Below are 20,949 nucleotides of genomic sequence, written 5' to 3'. Positions count from 1 at the left end.
ACAAATACTAAACGAAAACCTCACAAACGGTATTATTTACACAGACTCCCTAAGTTTTCTCACTGCTCTCCACACTAGAAATGCTGGAATCACTCCCACACTTGGTGATATCATACACGACATAGTAACAGCCACAGCTCAAGGACAAAACATAAAACTGTGCTGGGTCCCGAGTCATGTCGGAATAAAAGGGAATGAGAGGGCAGACTTCTGCACGGCTCAAGCTCATGATAAGCAAATCAAAGAGAGCAAATATGCCATTTAATGATTGTATTAACTTAGCTCATAGTAACATAAGAGAAAATGGCTGTTCAGATGGAAAAGCAAAGTTAGTAACAAACTACACATTGTAAAACCAGTGTTAGATGAATGGAAGTCATGTTTGCACCAGGAGCTTTTCATTGAAGTTAATTTATGTCGTCTCCATATAGGCCAAAATCACATTACACACAACTTTCTATTGACAAAAGACAAACCTGTATGTAAAAAATGTGGAGGTGAGCTAACAGTAAATCACGTTTTATACTCATGCACAAAACTTGAAAAACCAAGGAAAAAATGCTTTACTCAGTTGTATAATGAACACATTCCTTTGCACCCAATATTGCTCTTGGGAGAAGATGCAATTGTCGACATATCCTGTGTGTGTTTAGCTTTTTAAGAGAAGCAGGTTTTCTCAGAAAACTCTAAATTTTACCCACTGATTCGCTTCATTTTTTTGATACACCTCAGCCACCTTCTCATTCCTAAGAAGAAAGCAGAAGTTTTGTTTTACTGGTTGGGAGACACAACATCCTTAACCACCCAAGGATGCCTGGTGAGGTTACCCGACCTTTTTTTAAAGCTATTAATATTAGCCAATCATAAAATTTTTTCTTCTTTTAGCATTAGGTAATAGAAAATGTTTTACGCCCTCTACACCACCAATAATTAATGTGTAAAAAATTCTGCAGAGAACAATTTCTCTTACCTTGAGTTTGGTCCATGATGGCCCGAGTCGCCTATGTGTCATAAAACCCAACATAACACACACACACTTTTTTTGCGGAGAGTTTTCAGAGCGTTAGCTCTTACTACTTGCATTTGAACGTTGCTTGTCCGTCCGAAATTTCAGGATGGCGGCCGGTCATGTGATCAGATTGCTGCAGCATCGTTATACGAGCGCCAGCACTGCACAATGGGAGAGGGTGGCGCCATTTGCAGCAAAAGCCCACCGATGGTGGCAGAGGGTGCTGCTTGCCGGGAGGGTGCTGCCGCAGAAGACGACGCTGTTTTCTTGCTTCGGAAGGCAGAAACCTGGTCTTGTGCATGCGTGATCAATCTATCTGCATATTTTTTGTTGACCGGGGTGCAATGTTTGTTGTCCTGTGTGGCTGCTTGCACATGCAAGTCATCATGTCCGCTCCTCCCAGTAGTTCTGTGGTGAATTCGTCGGTTTTGTTTGCGCGTGTACCTGTTCTGCGTGTTTTCACCGTGTAGTCAAATCATGAACAAAGCTCCTGATTGTTCTTTTCACGTGCCCATCACTAAGCGAGCTACATGTGACTGGACAAAAAGATGTCAATGCTAAAGCGACCATGCAAAGAGACTTGGTTTGTACTGCTATGCAAAAACGTTAAACCGCTCGCACAAGGAGCGTGTTTCCATGATTACTGCACCACCTGATGCTACGCAGCTTGCAGATCGGGAACGAAACTTCAAAAGAGTAGACATAAGGCATATATCGGCGAACTCACTCAAGAGTCAACTCACTCAGGCAACTCTTTTGGGCTCATTTCAGATCATGATATGAGTCGTGAGTGAGTCCGGACTCACATTCAGATCATGATCCAGGTCATGAGTGAGCCCGGACTCATGTTCATATCATGATCTGAGTATTGATTGAGTCCGGGCTCACGTTCAGATCATGATCTCAGCCACGGTGAGAGTAGATCCTGCTCAGTCCGGTAGACAGTGGGCTTGTCAAATCAAACAAGTCCATGATGTCAGGGTCAGCAATCCATGATCCCAAGTAAATCCATGGTGTCGATTGGGCACAAGTTTGTAGCGTTCATAAACGCGAGTTCCTTGTGCACTCATAATGCTCAATAGATTTTAATCAAGGTGATGATGTAGAGCAATTTTTCGTGGTATGTAATTTTCTGCTGCTCTCTAGAACATATTTTGAAACTTGGAAAGAATCCACCTTGGCGCAAGTAAAACCACACACACAAAGGAAAGACAAGGAGACAACGGACAGGCGCCAACTTCCAACTGTTTATTACTCAAGAAAACCACACAGATAAATAGTCTCAGGATTCGCCCACTTTTTTTTTTTTTTTCACTCCATGTGCCTATCACAGCCATAACCTATCACCCTGCATTAGCAGTTTTTGCACAGAATATTGTACTCCACCACATACAAATTCACTGACGTGTCACTCACACACAAAGCCGCCTTTTTCTTTATGTGAAACGCTTCCAATAAAAGCCTCACCTGTTTAATCTTGCTCCTGCCAAGAATCCTCGCCTTTTCCAGTCGGGGCTTGCACTTGCACATATTAACATGGTTGACCAAGTTGGCATATTTATCTTTATTGTTTTCAACCTTTTTGCAATGTTCTTCAAGGCGTTTGTTGATGCACCTCCCCGTTTGCCCTATATAGGACTTTCCACAGGTCAGGGGTATCTCGTACACCACTCCTTCCATACAACGGGTGAAGACACGCTGATGTTTTATACTGCATCCAGGGTGCTCAGTGTTACAAATCCGGGGTATAAGTTTGTTCAGCTTGTTTGGTGCTGAAAATACTAGCGGTACTTCGTGTCTGTTAACCACCTTCTTCAGATTAAGTGACACTTTGTGCACATAAGGCATAACTTCAGGTTTTACCGCAGGGCTCCTTTCTTCCGGATTCTTTGGCCTGGTACAGCGTTTTGTTTTTTGGAGGAGGGTTTCAGCGACGGCAGTCAACACCACCGAGGGGAAGCCAGCAGCCAACAGGCGGCCAATCTGATTTTTTAAGCTATCGTGCATTTGGTGCGGACATGACTTTGAAAGCGAGGACTCAATGCAGAGAGAGGTGATGGCGCGTTTCACAATTTTCGAATGCGCCGTATTGAAGGGCATGAGTTCCTTGCTAGTACGGGGATAGTAACCCCAGCATAAATGGTCCTCCCGGAACGCTAAGCTTAGATCTAAAAATTGCAGTTTTTTCTCACTTGGGACTTCATGCACAAAAACTAGACCGCGACCTTTGAGGTTAAAAACACTTAAAATCCTGGACACAATAGCTTCAAAACAATTGTCAAAACCGGTGGATAAAAGGATAAGAAAATCGTCAACATATCTAAAAGTTCTAAAAACAGGTCCTCCTAAAAACAACTGTGCAAGATCCTGGTCCAAAGCAGCTAAAAAAATTTCACATAAAATAGGGGCTACACAGGAACCAATAAATATACCTTTTCTCTGCAAGTAGGGCTGCTGATTAAAAACAATAAAAGTGACCTTAAGATATTGCTCCAATAAATTCAAAAAATTTTCCACAGACATACCTGCAGCATCCCGGAAGGCCAATTCACCTGTCCGTTCAACACACGACATAACAGACGCCAGCAGCTCAGCGTGTGGGACGGAATAAAACAAATCCTCTATGTCTACTGAAAAAGCGGATCTAATTTTTGGATGTGTTTTAAAATAATTAACAACCTCCAGCGAGTTCTTAACCCGAAAAGGGTCGTCCAGTTTAAGAAGGTTAAGCTTCCTTTGCAAGAAACGGCTAACATTATGCTGCCAGGAACCATTCTCGCTCACTATATTACGGAACGGTATGTCAGGTTTGTGGGTTTTTGCAGTAAAGAAAACTGAAAGAGAGTTCCTTTCACTTTTCACTATGTCATTGGCCAGCTTCGGCAGTTGCAGGTCCCTACAACAGTTAATGAATTTAGTTTTAACTCTCACAGCCCCCTTTTTAATGGCAATAAAATTCTTGTCAACCGCTTGCAGTGCTTTTTCATTGAAAAGGCCCTTTTCCATGACCACAAACCTGCCATCTTTGTCCAACTGAAGGAGACACAACTCATTCCTTTTAAAAAAGGACGTAACATGACTAACATCATGTTCCAGTCTACTGGTCACAGCAGTCGTAACACACCTTTTTAGGCAGTCCACTCCTTCCAACAAACACCGTTCTTCGTTTTCACCCTTCACTTTCGCAGCAATGTTCCTGTTTGTGGCGAGCAGCTCATGGGCAGGCACAACTGGTTGAATGCCGTACTTTGGTCCTCTCTCAAGCACTTCTAACAACCTATCAGGGACCTTTGCGTTCTCTAACACCACCACACGGCTCGTCCTGTTATCCTTTTTCTTGTTAGCATCGCAGAGTAGACCTTTTAGAACCTCCCACCACTTGGCCTCTGTGAGCTGGGCGGCTTGCCGCTTGAAGAAAACTAAGTTCTTCTCCGCAAGCCACTCTGGAAACACTCGGTGTCAGACGACATGCAAGAAAAAGGATAACAGGACGAGCCGTGTGGTGGTGTTAGAAGAACGGCGCCGACCTCCACAGAATATCCCGGAATATTGGCGAAACTTCGTACCTTGTGGTAGCCGCCAGTACTGGTTGATAGCCCGCACCTTCACGGATACAATGGTAATAGTTATACCGCAGTAACAAATAATTAACACGGCAAAATTGATCATAAAAGCCGGAGCCAATGTCTCCGTTTCGCTGGCATGTCTTCTTCATCTTCATCCCCATGGAGCTGTGAAACTTTTTTTATTTGTTCACCGTGTCCACCTTCTACAGTTCTTCGTGCTTGGTGCATTGCATCTGCAGTTTCTTCAGCTCTACCACAAAAATAAACAGTTTAGCCTGAGTCTACCAAAAACCTCGTGTTTGGCGCTCTTTGGCGTTAGATGCCTTTGCGCCATAAAAGCCTAGCATCATCAAAAATAAACAGAACCTTGTCATTGAAAAGATGCTCAGCTGTGAAAGCCACCTTCCAATCACTTCAAAATTATCATCCCTTCAAAGTATTCCAGGTTTTATTCCCGCAGGGGGGCGTCTGCAGCTTGCAGGCGTTGGTGAGTGGCGACACCACGGGTTCCCGAGCATCCGCAGGGACATCCCCGCAGGGGGATGATGGTGAACAGTGCATCACCACGGGCCCGAGCACCCGCGCCTCGCCGTGCGTGGCATCGCCGTGTCCGGGGAAAAGGGGATCCTGGTGGTTGAGCCGATGCCGAGAGTTTGGACCTTTAAGGCCCCTCGGCGGAGGCAACACACCACTTTGGCCCCAGCTTCCTGTAGACGGCACCTCCGGCCTGACCCGACCGGGGGAAATCGGCAGTCGCCTTTTTCCTTTCCTCCTCTACATCTTTTACATTCCTATCTTCTTTCGGACTACTGTCCTGTCTCCTCGTCGTTTCTCGGGTTTTTCATTTATTCATGAGCGGCTAGGGTTAACCTTGTGTGGCGAACTACCCTGGGTTTCGTCATATTTGGTTATAGTTGAGGTGTACAGCTGGCATGGGCAGGACTTACGTGCAAGTTGCTATCCCGTCCCCTTGTTGGGCTTCGTGGTGGGTAGCTGGCACCGTGGCTGAAAAACTGTTTTTTTATGGCTCCCCTCCATTCCCAACCTGATCGCTCTCTAAAAAGAGGGCAGAACGATGAAGATTTTTTTCAAAAAAGAAAAGTGTCATTCCCAAAATTTCATGTCATTCACAGCAAAGCTAATGAACAACAAGCAAGACTGATTTCCCCATTTTTGGTAGCAAAGTGCCTGACAGATACCTTGGGCTTTGGGTACAAGCTATCAAAAATGGCTAGTGGCGACTTACTGCTCGAAATACGGGACACCGTCCAGCACTCGAAACTTGCAAACATTGTATCGACAGGGGAGATTCCTGTCTCCATCACGTCACACCGATCTTTGAACACAGTCCGAGGCGTCATATCAGAAATTGATTTTGTTCACCTCTCTGAAAAAGAAATGCTTGAAGGCCTTGCCAACCAAGATGTCATAAATGTTCAGCGGATAAAGATCCGGAAGGATAACAAGAAAATAGATACGAAACACATGATCCTCACTTTCAACACCAGCACTCTACCTGAAAGCATTGAAGTCGGGTACCTGAAAATAAATGTAAGGCCATATATACCCAACCCACGCAGATGTTTCAATTGCCAGAGGTTCGGCCACGGCTCACAGAGTTGTCGCAGCCGCAAAACTTTGCGCCTCGTAGGACCACCAATCAGATGAATGTGTTGCTGCCCCACGGTGCACAGATTGTGAGGGAGACCATGCTGCATACTCCAGGGCTTGTCCGTCCTGGAAAAAAGAAAAAGAATTACTCTGAAAACCAGTGAAAACACTTCTTTCAAGGAAGCAAGAAGGCGATACGCCGAAACAAACAGATTCTCCTTCACTGCGAAAACAACCTTCGCCGATGTGGTGCGTGGGCGTGGCACATCACACCAGGCTTCGGCACCTGTCCAGGCTGCACGCAGTGGGCCTATGGCAGGGCCATCCGCGCCCCCTGGTGGAGTAGCTGATACTACTCCGCCAACCCCAAAGCAGGGTGCGCAGACCCCCGGGTCAGCGGGCCTCAAGACCTCTTCCCACAGGTCGAGGTCTAACTCAAAAGTCAGCGTGCATCCTGCACGGTCGTCCAGCGCCTCTGCTGAGGCGATGGACATGACCCAGGGCAGCCCTGTGCCGTCCACATCGGACGGACGGCGGAGGTCTGCATCGATCAAAAAAATGTGAGGCTCCGAGTCAAGGGGCCAAATCAAAGTTAATCTAATTTTATCTGCACACACGCACACAACATTAAGATGGCTTTCATAATACACTGGAACTGCAGAGGTCTCGTAAATAACTATAACGACATAAAAGACATTTTTAAACACAATTTCCCCTATTGCTTTATGTGTGCAGGAAACCAGTCTATGCCCTCGGCACACAAAGGTGCTAAAGAAGTATAGTCTTCCGCTGTGACCGAGAGGGGGCGAGCAGACTCTCGGGAGGCGTAGGCATCATTGTGCAACCTGGAGTAGCAGCTAGCGAGGTCAAACTCAATACTAGGTTCGAAGCCGTGGCAGCCACCGTGGTTGGTTACAAAACCATTACAATTTGTAGCGTATATCTTCAACCACATCTCGAAGTAAGACAGCATGAATTAGAGAACCTTTTACAACAGTTACCGTAGCCATACTTGATAGTTGGCGATTTTAATGCACACTCTTGTTTCTGGGGCAGGGAGAAAACCGATAGCAGAGGTCAGGTTATTGAGGATTTTATACTATCCAACAATATTTGTTTATTGAACACCGGCAAACCTACTTATTGCTCCCCTAGTTCAGGAAGAATTAGTGTTTTAGATTTGTCTTTTAGCTCTCCATCAGTTTTTAATGATTTTAAATGGGATGTCTTAGACAACCCTACGGAAGCGATCATCTCTCTGTTGAAATCTGCCTGTCATCCCCACCATCAGTCACCTAGACAAAACCACGGGGTTGGAAGCTCAATTTAGCAGACTGGCAGCTTTTTAGAACAGCAGCCACGTTAGAAAATCTTAATATAAATGAAATAAATGAAAAGTTCACAAATTGCATTCTTTCTGCCGCACACTTGGCTATCCCCCAATCTTCAGGAATAGTACAACGCAACCATAAAATGTGGTGGACACGGGATTGCAAAGAAGCAAAAAAAACAACAAAATAAAGCTTGGGGTATATTTCGCCGATACCCCACACAGGAGAACCTTATAAACTTTAAAAAAGCAAGAGCAAAAGTGCGGTACATACGTCGAAATGCCGAAAAATCATCCTGGCAGCGTTTCATTTCCTCGATAAACAGCCAAGTCTCTTTGAAAAAAATGTGGGAGGCAGTACACAAAATGGTATGGTCGCTACTATTCATTCACAGTTCCTCTGCTGACAGCCCCTGGTGTACAGACAAATATAAAAGAACGAGCAGGACATATTAGGTGAACATTTTTCCACTGTATCTAGTTCCTCTAACTATACAATCATTTTTAAAATATAAAAACGCAGCCGAAAAAGAAAGACTGCCGATAAAGGGCAGTGCTCACGAAGCATATAATAGCCCATTTACACTACAAGAAATTAACAGTGTACTTTGTTCGGGTAAACAGACTGCACCAGGACCAGATGAAGTCCATTACGAAATGCTTGCCCACCTGTCCGAAACACGTTGTAGACTAGCTTCTGAAATTTTTTAACAAAATATGGTTATCAGGAGAGATTCCAGAGGCATGGAAAAAAGCCATTATTGTACCGTTATTGAAGCCGGGAAAAGCACCTCCCTCCCCAGGCAATTACAGGCCTATAGCCCTAACAAGCGTACTTGCCAAATCCTTCGAAAGAGTCCTTAACATTAGATTAATGTTTATATTACAATCCTGTGATCTTCTTGACATCCATCAGTGTGGGTTTAAAAAAGGCGTGCTCTACAACCGACCATCTAGTCCGCCTAGAGAACACAGTCCGAGAAGCATTTATACACAAGCAACACTGCCTTGCGGTCTTTTTCGATTTAGAGAAAGAAAGCCTATGACACCACATGGAGGTTTGGCACACTGCGGGACCTTGCAAACCTCGGAATCCGTGGTAGAATGCTAAAATGCTTGAGTGACTTTTTGACCAACCGTTCATTTCAAGTATGCCTGGGTGCCACTCTTTCTAAGAATTTCATTCAAGAGAACGGCGTGCCTCAGGGGTGCATTTTAAGCACCACGCTTTCTATAGTAAAAATGAATTCCCTAGTAAAAATAATCCCAAAGTCTATCATGTACTCTGTCTACGTCGACGATCTCCAGATTGCTTGCACATCCTCTAGCGTTACATCGTGTGAGAGGCAAATACAGATGACAGTAAATAAACTAACAACATGGGGGCAGAGAAAAACGGTTTCAAGTTTTCTATGCAAAAGTCAGTAGCTGTTCTTTTCTCACTTAGAAGAGGATTGCACACTGATCCCTCCCTGTATTTAAATGAAGTCGCACTACCAATTAAAGATGAGCACAAATTTCTAGGAATAACTTATGACAAAAAGCTCACATTCCTACCACACATAAACATGCTCAAAAAGAAAGCTTCTAAATCTCTGAATATACTAAAAGTACTTTCACGAAAACATTGGGGTTCCGATAGGACTTGTCTTTTACAGATTCATCGCTCTGTAGTGCGTTCTACATTAGATTACGGATGCATAGTTTATGGATCAGCGAGGCAATCTTACCTTAAACGGCTAGACCCAGTACACAATTTAGGCTTGCGTCTTACCACCGGTGCATACAGGACGTCACCAATAAACAGTTTTTATGTGGAAACCAACGAACCATCACTTGCAGAGAGAAGAACCATGCCCACATGCTCGTACGTTTTAAAAATCCGTTCACTACGTAAACATCATCATCATCAGCCTTACTACACCCACTGCAGGGCAAAGGCCTCTCCCATGTCTCGCCAGTTAACCCTATCCTTTGCCAGCTGCATCCACCCTTTGCCCTGCAAACTTCTTAATCTCATCCGCCCAGCTAACCTTCTGCCGCCCCCTGCTCCGCTTACTTTCTCTTGGAATCCACTCCGTTACCCTTAAGGACCAGCGGTTATCTTGCCTTCGCATTACATGCCCTGCCCAAGCCCATTTCTTTCTCTTGATTTCGACTAGGATGTCATTAACCCGTGTTTGTTCCCTCACCCACTCTGGCCGCTTCCGATCTCTTAACGTTACACCTATCATTTTTCTTTCCATGACTCGCTGCGTTGTCCTTAACTTAAGCTGAACTCTTTTCGTTAGCCTCCACGTTTCTGCCCCGTAGGTGAGTACCGGTAAGATTATGCTGTTGTACACTTTCCTCTTGAGGGAAATTGGTAAACTGCCACTCATGATCTGCGAGAATTTGCCATATGCGCTCCACCCCCATTCTTATCCTTCTAGTTATCTCCCTCTCATGATCCGGATCAGCTGTCACTACCTGCCCTAAGTAGACGTATTCCGTCACAATTTCTAGGCTCTCGCTGCCGATTGTGAACTGTTGTTCCCTTGCTAGGCTGTTGAACATTACCTTGGTTTTCTGCATGTTAATTTTTAGACCCATCGATCTGCTCTGCCTGTCTAACTCACTGATCATGATTTGCAGTTCACATCCTGAGTGAGCCACCGCGGTGGCTGAGTGGTTACGGCGCTCGGCTGCCGGCCCGAAAGACGCGGGTTCGATCCCGGCCGCGGCTGGTCGAATTTCGATGGAGGCGAAATTCTAGAGGCCCGTGTACTGTGCGATGTCAGTGCACGTTAAAGAACCCCAGGTGGTCGAAATTTCCGGAGCCCTTCACTACGGCGTCTCTCATAGCCTGAGTCGCTTTGGGACGTTAAACCCCCATAAACCAAACCATCACCTCCTGAGTGACTCAGCAAGGCAATGTCATCAGCAAATCGCAGATTATTTAGGTATTCTCCATTTATTCTTATTCCCAACTGTTCCCAATTCAGGCCTCGAAATACCTCCTGTAAACATGCGGTGAACAGTATTGGCGAGATCTTGTCTCCTTGCCTGACGCCCTTCCTTATTGGAATTTTATTGCTGACTTTATGGAGGACTATAGTAGCTGTGCAGTTGCTATATATATCTTCCAGTATTTTGACATAAGGCTCTTCTACCCCCTGAGTACGCAATGCCTGTATGACTCCTGAGGTTTCCACTGAGTCGAATGCTTTCTCGTAATCAATGAAAGCTGTATATAGAGGTTGATTATATTCTGTGCATTTCTCTATCACCTGATTGATAGTGTGAATATGATCTATTGTGGAATATCCTTTACGAAAGCCTGCCTGATCATTTGGTTGATTAAAGTCTAATGTTGCCCTGACTCTATTAGCGATTACCTTAGTAAATACTTTGTAGGCAACGGATAGTAAGCTGATCGGCCTGTAATTTTTCAAGTCCTTGGCGTCTCCCTTCTTATGAATTAAGATAATGTTTGCATTCTTCCAAGCTTCTGGTACAGTCGAGGTCATAAGGCATTGCGTATACAGGGTGGCTAGGTTTTCTAGCACGATGTCCCCTCCATCCTTCAACAGATCTGCTGTTACCTGATTCTCGCCAGCTGCTTTTCCCCTTTTCATTGCTTCTAAGGCTTTCTTTACTTCATCTTTCGTTACTGGCGGGATGACGCATTGCTGTGCACTGCTGTCTTTCTCATTAACGCTCTGATTACATTGGTTACTGTACAGGTCTGTGTAGAACTCTTCGGCTACGTTAACTATCTTATCCAGATTGCTAATGACATTGCCCTGCTTGTCTCTTAATGCATACATCTGGTTTTTACCTATGCCTAGTTTCCTCTTCACTGTTTTTAGGCTACCTCCGTTCTTTATAGCAGGCTCGATTCTCTCCATATTAAACTTCCTTATGTCGGCTACCTTGCGCTTATTTATTAACTTTGATAGCTCCGTTAGTTCTATTCTATCGGTAGGGTTAGATGCCCTCATGTTTTGGTGCTTCTTAATCAGATCTTTCGTCACCCGAGATAGCTTCCCGGTATCCTGTCGAACTGTCCTACCGCCTACTTCTACTGCGCACTCCGTAATTATTGTTGTCATATTATCGTGCATTGAATGAACATCAAGATCATCTTCCTCAGTTAATGCCGAATATCTGTTTTGCAGCGCTATCCTAAACTCCTGTGCTTTCCCTCTTACGGCTAACTCGTTAATGGTCTTCTTCTTCTTCACTAGCTTCTTCCGTAAACGTAAACATATCAGTCACCAAATAGTCACAAAGTGCCCATCTAGAAAACTATTTAACAACAAACCCTTAGCTATAAGGCCACTTCTCCTGCGTTTTGAGCCGCCGCGGTGGCTGAGTGGTTATGGCGCTCGGCTGCCGGCCCGAAAGTCGCGGGTTTGATCCCGGCCGCGGCGGGTCGAATTTCGATGGAGGCGAAATTCTAGAGGCCCGTGTGCTGTGCGATGTCGGTGCACATAAAAGAACCCCAGGTGGTCGAAATTTCCGGAGCCCTTCACTACGGCGTCCCTCATAGCCTGAGTCGCTTTGGGACGTTAAATCGCCCATAAACCATAAACCATCCTGCGTTTTGAAAGTATGTGCAAAAACCTCGGCGTAATGGATGCATTACCTGGCGTTGCTCGAAGACGTGGTCCACTGCCTCCGTGGTTCAATTTTCCTGCAATCTGTGATCTCACTCTTGCACATTTCCGTAAAAAGCGAACTCCACAACAACATATAATACAAGAATTCCGTGCCCTTGAAGAAAAATACAGTAGTTTTACAGAATTTTATACTGATGGACCAAAAACAGATAGTTGCATAGGAAGCGCAGTGGTGCGAGGGAATTCGGAGCAAATAGTAAGACTACCACAGTGTTCCTCAAACTTCACCGCGAAGTGCTACGCAGTATGTATGGCCAGAGAAAAAATACTAAGTGAGAACCTCAAAAATGCTATTATTTACACAGACACCTTAAGTGTACTTAGAGCTCTCCATTCTAAAAATGCAAGCTCCCCTCTGCTTGGTGACATCATACACAACATAGTAACTGCCACAGCTCAAGGACAAAATATAAAACTGCTGGGTCTCGAGTCATGTGGGAATAAAAGGCAATGAGAGACCAGATGTGTGTGCTGCAAAAGCTCGTGGCAAAGAAATAAAGAAAGTAAATATGCCGTTTAATGATTGCATGAAATTAGTAGCAAGGAAACTAAGAAAAAAGTGGCAGTCGGCTTGGAACAATGAGGTCAAAAATAAGCCACTTGGTAAAACCAGTTTTAGGTGAATTTAAGTTGTGTGTGCACCAAGAACGTTTCAAGGAAGTGATCTTATGCCGTCTCTGAATAGGCCACACGCACCTTACGCACAACTTCCTACTAACAAAACAAGACAAACCTGTTTGCCAAGAATGTGGAGATGAACTCATGGTTAACCACATTTTATTCTCTTGTGTGGAACTGGAAGAACTAAGAAAAATGTATTTTACTGAATTTTATAATAAATGCATTCCTTTTCATCCCACACTGCTTTTAGGAGATGATGCAATTGTTGATATATCATGTCTTTCTAGCTTTCTTAACGAAACGGGATTTCTCAAGACTAAATTTTTTACCCACTGGTTTGTTTGAATTTTAGTACACCTCAGCCAATTTCTCATGCCTGAGAAGAAAGCTGAGGCTTTTATTTTGATTGGTTGGGAGCCTCGATATCCTTCCGCAGCCAAGGAAGGCTACTGAGGTCACCCGGCCCTCTTTAAGGCTTTTACTTGTAGCCATTTATAAATTTTGTGTATGTGTTCACTGGGTAATATTAACGTTTGAGGGCCTCTAGAGCAGGGATGATTCTTACATTTATATAATATTCAACAAAAGGCTTTTCCTATACCTTGTTCTTGGTGCATGATGGCCTCAGTTGCCTATGTGCCATAAAACACAACACATATTCCAGGTTTTAAAACATCAAATGGTGAAACGTCTGCTAGTTTTATGGATGGTCTAGGCCAGGGGTTCTAAAACGGTTCCATGGAGCCCCCGAGTTCCTTGGAGTGCTATATGGTGTTTCCCAAGCACCTTAATCCATGCATGCCTCCATTCTCAACTTTCCTTTGCCCGCTTTGTTTTTGGGCTAACAACACTGGCATTGTTGATTCCAGACTATTTCACTGTTTAGCCGGCCGTTATTAACTGAGTTTGGGTATTCATTGAGTCTGCATGATCCTGTTTGCTTGCATGTTGGACAGAAGCCAAGGCATGCAGGTTTCTTCAGCACCTTTTGAAGGTGGGGTTCCCCTGGGCTAAAAAATGGCTGGTGATTTAGCATTGCTAAGCACAAAATATTGTGTGAAAGCGCGGTTCTTTTACAGATGGACACCACCGTTACATAGCCCAAAGCACGTTTGAAGTGTCCACTGACCTTAGGAGCCAGTTGTGCGCCTTTCCTTTCCTCAAAATCAACCGAGTCTAGCGCATAACTGCCCCAATTTGTAGTTGGATGCCTGCGCCTACTCACAGTGTGAGGTGTCCACTGACTAAGTGAGCCAGTTACACTTGCTTTTTGGAGGCCTCACACACACAGACACACACTGCTGAAGCCCTAGGAGTGGGCTAGAAGTGCTTTCGCACAAAGATTTTGAGAATCCGTGGTCGAAGCACTCAAACCCCAATTTTGCTGAAGCGTCTGTCACCTTGCCAACCTTTTGGCCAGGTACATTGTCTTCCATTGTCTTTCCCTCACTTCCTTTAATTGACGCAGCAGGCTGCAGGAGCTGTGCAGGCTCTTGATTGAAAAGGTGCAAAATCAAAACGTGAAAGGTGACACACAAATGTCTGTGCATCGTATATTTATTGTACATATCAGAAATCACTTCACATGATGCATCGCCACAAGGCCAAGAGCCTAACAAGACACTAGTAATATAAAACGTGCAAAATCTTTTTCTAACCTACGCATGAAAGCTGAAGTTCACTTGAACTTGAAGAAAAAATAGAGGTGTGTAGGAAAATCAGTGTCACACATTCTTAGCAGAAACAGTGTGAAAGAGTAAAAAATAGACCAGCTGCAGAAGCAGTGACTGAGCCAAGACAGCACATCTCTATGCCTCGTGGGGAAAGCAAGGCATGCATGCCTGTCTGGTCATCTTAAAAAACCACCCTCGCCATGTTACAGCCTGCTAGTGAGGTTGATTCTTCATCTTGGCTCATATTCTGGCGCATAACACAACTGCGCCCCTTCACTGGCATAGCTCTGTTTGGCATGTGCCGAGGAGAAACTGTTGCCTTGGAACTGTGCTGCTGCAGGGCTTCAGTGCCAAGCTACTGAACCAGCAGCTGCTCAAGTCTGAGATGTACATCCGGAGCTGCTCCAGTGGCCGACTGCGGGCGGCCTCGGAGGCCGGACTGCAGGGTTCTTGTCCCTACCTGGATGTGACCTCTGCATGCCTGCCCGTCCGCAAGCGCACCCTGTCGCTCGGCATCATTCCACTCGCCAACTTCCGCTCCGAGGTGCTCAGTCTCCAGCAGGTAAACCCAACATCAGTGGAGAGACATATCTTGAAAGGACAACTTTTTTTGCCTTTGCTGTTGTTTACCTGGCAGCAAAAGATGAACTTCTAGCTAGCTTCAAAGGTGGAGTGTTTTTTCCCTGCACTCTGATTCAAACTCGGGACATTCTGATCATGTTCTCACCGGAAATGCGTCGTCTACTCGATGATTGCTGGGAGGCAAATGATGCAGTCTAGCAGCGGCCAACTGTTCCATGCATGTTCGTCATCACCATCAGCCTGACTATGCCCACTGCAGGACAACAGCCCTTCCCATGTCTCTCCAATTACCTCACACTAGCCTGCCCTTCCCAGAGACCGCCCTTCCCATGTCTCTCCAATTAACTCGCACTAGCCTGCAATAAACTCCTGAAAAAACTTAAGTCATTCGGTAAACCCGATTCACCAGAGCCTCCCAGTAAAAGAAAGAGTGCAGTAATTCCGTATATTCACAGATTATCCCATCGATTAAAACACGTAGGCACTAGATATGGGGTAAGGGTACTGTTGTCAGCTCCTCCCCGAAAACTTGGAAAAATTTGCGCTGTTGTCGATAGGAGAGCCAGATTAGAAAAACAAAAGTCAAAAGAAAGTAAAAAAACAGTGCAATATAAAACATGAGTTGCTGTTTGCACCTTGTGCCGAGGGAGTGGTATATGAAGTACCCTTCACATGCGGAAAGAGTTATATAGGCCAAACTGGTAAATGTATAAACACGCGGCTACGCCAACATAATTCGTCTTTAAAGGTGGCTCCTTCCTCTAATTTGGCCCTGCATTACAGAGACTGCGAGCTAAACCATTCTAACCCATTGGAGAAAAATGCATGTGTACCTATGTTCAATAGTACAAAAATTCTGTATAGGCATTCCAATCAGCTAACAAGGGAATTATCTGAGGCATTTCATATTCACAAAAACTCCGACATGTGCGTCAGCACACCATCTGTTGTCATCCATGATTGTGAAATTCGGTATCTTAATTCAACACAGTGATTAGTTTTGTCATTCTGAGGGTAGGCGCATGCGCTGCTGGCTGCCTTGTGTGAGCTATTTAACCTTATGTGTTTTTTCCAATAAACTTCAGTTGATAGTAGCGCTTGTCCTTCGTCTTCTTTCTCTTGGTGTCCCCCGTAGCAGCGCTTTCGAAAAGCTTTAAAATCCAATTAACCCTGTCCTGTGCCAGCTGCGGCCACTGTGTCCCCGCAAACTTGTTAATCTCGTCCCCCCACCTAACTTTCTGCCACCCTGTGCTACACTTCCCTTTCCTTGGAATCCAGTCTGTTACCCTGAAGGACCGTCGCGGTTACATTGCCTTCGCATTACATGCCCTGCCCAAGCCCATTTCTTCCTCTTAATATTTAGACTAGGATGTCATTCACCCATTCCTGATCCCAACAACATAATCCTCGCAAAGACTTTCAGACTGCACTTCACTGACCTCAGCCCCACAAAGCACACTGTGCTTTCAAGAGTTGAGGCACTGACAGGTCGGCAGGAAGCATGCCAGTGTGGCAACAAGTGACAGTGGCTGCAAAGCTGTCATCTCCTAGCTAACATTACGACTCATATGACAGACTGTGCGAACATTTCTTAATTGTGCACAAAGTTTTTCAATACAGTAGAACCCCGCTATAAACTCGGTTATAGTAAAAACTCGGATATAGTAAAGTGAAGCTGCGGACCCATTTTGCCTTCCATAGATGACTGTACATTCTTTTTCGGTTATAGCGAAGATTTTTTTCGATCAAACGGCTATAGTAAAGAGCGTCTGGCCGTGGCGATGTATTTCCCGCGGAATGATGACATCGCGGCACGCGCGAAGTCGAGGATTGCGAGGGCTTAAGATACCAAATACAAAACACTAGCGCTTTGTGAGGTGGCTTCACCACTGAGCTTGAAAGTCGCGAGGAGAAGCCAACTTTTTGAAGACGAGGCAAAGTGCGCGGCGTGTACGGAAAAAAGTAAAGCTGGCAGTGAACGTAGAAAGAAGGCGGTGCGGGTCGCTAAGAAAGGAAAGCCAGTAAAAATGTAGTGAGGACTAGAAAAGGCAAGAAAAATGCGTGCGTTCGCAGCATGGGGAAGCAGTGGTGCCTCACTGTGTTGTGCGTGCGCTTCTTGACTACTACCTCTCAAAGATGACGATGCCTTGACCATGCAAAGCTTTGGTTTTCACATGGAATCAAACTGGCGTTATATTCGTAGCTGCCTTGTATTCGTGCAAATGCAGTACTTCCAAAGACGTAAACCAAGTCGAAAACGGGATAACTTGTGATAACTGAAAATAAATAATTCTCGCATAAAGGGACAATAAGAGCAGGATGTAAGGTATTTCTAAGTGTTTCTTTTATAAGCCAACACTTTGTGCTTAGTAAGCTTTCAGAGAGCATAGTCAGAGCCATGCCATGACCAACAACTGATATCGTAACGACCCTGATATAGTAGATTTTTGCTGGTCCAAGCTTCTTTACTATACAGGGGTTCTACTGTAGTGGCTAGTAAGCCCAATGTCTTGATACTTTCCTGAAGTGAACACATTGAGTGTCACGTTTGCTAATGTGAAGGCCCGTGCAACATAAGCTAGCCACGGATATTTTTCTCCACCTTATCTGAAGCACAGTTGCTGTGAGCACGAAAACAGCATTTAAAACGTGACTTTAGCGATTTTTCGGCGATGCCTTACCTTTGGTTTTTTGTAGCAGCATAGCCTTCAAACAGGTGCGGATCATCTCATGGCACTCTGTGATGCACCACCTTGGCATCAGCCAAGCTACTGTCCTAATGTGACTCAGCATAGCTGTTAAGACAAACCGTGATGTCACATTGACCGATGTTTCTCCTTGTAGCAGCCTCTGTCTTTGTTATACTGCAACAGAGTACATCCAGATACCACAGCAAGTTCGAATTAGCATGCAGTGCTGTGGCGCACTTCCTTTGCCCTGCAGTGGACATAGTCAGGCTGGTGATCATGATGATGATGATGCTGTAGTGCACAGTAAAGGATGGCAAAAACAAGCGCTTAAGGCCAGGACCCCACCCGGTATTGACAAGGGATCTGAGACCCGCACAAGAATGTAGAGACTGCATGAATCCAAAGCAGGCAACCATTTTTTATTCTTCTTCTCCGTGATGGTCAGAACATTTCTTCTGTAGTTTCAAAAATTTCAGCATAATTTTTAGTAAGAATCATTAACATGTTTTCTTAACCCTGAAAGTGAAAAAAAATAAAAGTTGGCAACACTACACAAAGGCTGGACGGAAAAGTGAAACCCCTGCCCTCACACCAGGAGTGTCCAGAGCTGGCCACTCAGCTCCAAGGCTACACAACAACACACCGCAACAACGAGCGCCACCTTTAAAAATGATTGCTCCCCATTGCATATAACGATGAGCAAAATAGACCACCAGCCACTTTCTCTCTTCCTTGTTATTTCCCTCTCCACCCGTGCTCAAATCGCAAGAGACCCCACCATCGTTTAAGCACTGGCGAAAATCGACAACAAAAGCACATCAGGTTTGTGTCCAGGCGTGAAATTCATACAAGGGCTACTTAGAAGGGCTCTCTAATCTGCTCCACAGTGAAAACTCTGAGCGCATCAATGGAATGAAGTGCTCAAGGTTCAAGTGCAGAAGCTGAACCAGCGACCTGTGGCATCGCCAAGAATAGGTTTTCTTTTATTTCCAACTCTTAGGTTTTGTCCTTTTCATCCTCCTTGTGTAATAAAAGTGAAACAAAACTTAATCCAGTATTTAAATGCTTAATGCCCATTTGTCAACCTGAGATCCATGCAAAATCAGTGAGGATGTCATTGCAACCGTGCTCGCCAAACAAGCCAGCGGCTGAGGTGCCTGTATTTCAGTTCTGGCTCTTTTCTACCTTGTAAGAAATTTGTTTTCAGTAAAAGTGGTTGTTATGTGTTTGGGAGTGGCAGCCTGCTGATACAGGCTAACATAAATTTCTCCTTAATGCCTCTTTAAAGGGCACCAAAGGGAAGTCAAGCTAGATGGATAGGTTAGTGCAGCGCCATGGCAAATGCCTCTTCTTGTTGAAAACAGAGCTTTGATAAGCCAGATTCATCATCATCAGCCTGACTACACCCACTGCAGGGAAAAGGCCTCTCCCATGTCTCTCCAATTAACCCTGTCCTTTGCCAGCTGCGCCCACCGTATTCCTGCAAACTTCTTGACCTCATTCGCCCACCTAACCTTCTGCCGCCTCCTGCCATGCTTTTCTTCTCTTGGAATTCACTCCGTTACCCTTAACGACCAGCGGTTATCTTGCCTTCGCATTACACGCCCTGCCCAAGCCCATTTTTTCCTCTTGATTTCAACTAGGATGTCATTAACCCGCGTTTGTTCCCTCACCCACTCTGCCCTCTTCCGGTCTCTTAACGTTACACCTATCATTTTTCTTTCCATGGCTCGCTGCGTTGTCCTTAACTTGAGCTGAACCCTTTTCGTTAGCCTCCAGGTTCCTGCCTCGTAGGTGAGTACCGGTAAGATACAGCTGTTGTACACTTTCCTCTTGAGGGAAATCGGTAAACTGCCACTCATGATCTGAGAGAACCTGCCAAATGCGCTCCACACCTTCTTATTCTTCTAGTTATTTCCCTCTCATGATCTGGATCTGTGGCCCCTACCTGCCCTATTCTCTTACTACTTCGAGTGCCTCGCTGCTAACTAATTATAAACTGATGTTCCCTTGCGAGACTGCCAGATTACTGCGTGAAACTTAAGTAGCCATAACCCTGTAACAATGCTGTTTGCTGATTCCAGCATTGTCTCGAGTCACACGCATGCTTCGCTGGCCTTCAATTGGTTTGGCGCTTTTTCATGCAATGCTTGGGCATGTAACACTAGCACTGTCCCTTATCATTGTACTTTCCTGGGCTCATTTGTGTGAATATTTTACTTGCGGATGAGGAAAAGGGCCTCTTCCTTGCTATCCCAAGGCTGCATCTAAGTGAGAACTACTGGCTTCATGGTGGATTAGTTTTTGTGACTAACTGTGAATGAAGCTAACAAAAAGTGAATGGTGCATTGGGCTCTCACCAAATTTTATTTCATCTGCACTACGATAAATGGTTTTGCTCTAAGCACTGGCACCTGATTTTTCCCTGCCAATGTTGATGGAACTGAGGGTGTTTAAGATAGTTTCGTTCCGCACACTCTAGTTTTCTTTAAGCTTATTTTGTGACTGGATTATTTCACTTTCAGACATGTGCTCAGTGTTCTATAGTAGGCAGTATGCTAATGAGACTGAGGTAGGATTTTGGTTCACCCTTTTGCCACATTTGGAGTTGCTAACTAGGTATTGCTGGTTTTCAAAGCATGGTGAGAGGTGACTGTGGACAGGCTTTTATTGTAGGGTTGTGGTCCAGGAAAAGAGTGCTGCACTGCTTCTTTTGCACTTGTGATAGCAGCATGTATATCACACACTTGCCCACTGAAGTGACAATACTATAGTTATGCCTAGTTTAGCATCTTTCTTACTGTCTCTGTGGAGTTGTGAAAATGTTTTCGAATTCTCATTTCGTCTCTGCTGTGCATGGGGGAAGGAGAGAAACAGTAAAAGACATGAAAGAAGATGGAAGCAAATCTGACAGCAAGTGCCCACTCTTGGGTCTTTCGTTAGGAATCACCGTAAGCTGGGCAGTTATGAAGAAATGTGGACACCCGGCAGCTCAAACTGCGGTATATGAGATACGGCACAAATTTTTTGTGATTCTCAAGCAGCGTGCTGTAGCAACAATTGCATAACAAACACTGGAGAGGATTCGTTTCTTTGTGCCTTGCTTCACGGCCCAGAAAGGATAAATACTAATCGCGCACATAATTAGTAAAAAGCCTAAAAATTTAGGCACTAAGAAAGACAACTCAAGATAGACAAACATG

General features: G+C 44.9%; 1 protein-coding gene across 5 annotated transcripts in view; it reads left to right on the top strand.

Annotated features, from left to right (window-relative positions):
* The window catches only part of LOC144124511 (GTPase-activating protein skywalker-like), a 162,573-nt gene that overhangs the window by 136,076 nt on the left and 5,548 nt on the right, over nt 1-20,949 (top strand). For all 5 annotated transcript variants that reach the window (XM_077657229.1, XM_077657228.1, XM_077657227.1 and 2 more), the window contains one exon: nt 14,815-15,036. In XM_077657229.1, coding sequence (XP_077513355.1) covers nt 14,815-15,036 — 222 coding nt within the window. The remainder of the gene's footprint in view (nt 1-14,814; nt 15,037-20,949) is intronic.

This window comes from Amblyomma americanum, chromosome 3, assembly GCF_052857255.1.
Source record: "Amblyomma americanum isolate KBUSLIRL-KWMA chromosome 3, ASM5285725v1, whole genome shotgun sequence".
Lineage (NCBI taxonomy): Eukaryota > Metazoa > Arthropoda > Arachnida > Ixodida > Ixodidae > Amblyomma > Amblyomma americanum.
The sequence above is the reverse complement of the archived record's forward strand: the minus strand, read 5'-3'. Positions and strand labels throughout refer to the sequence as shown.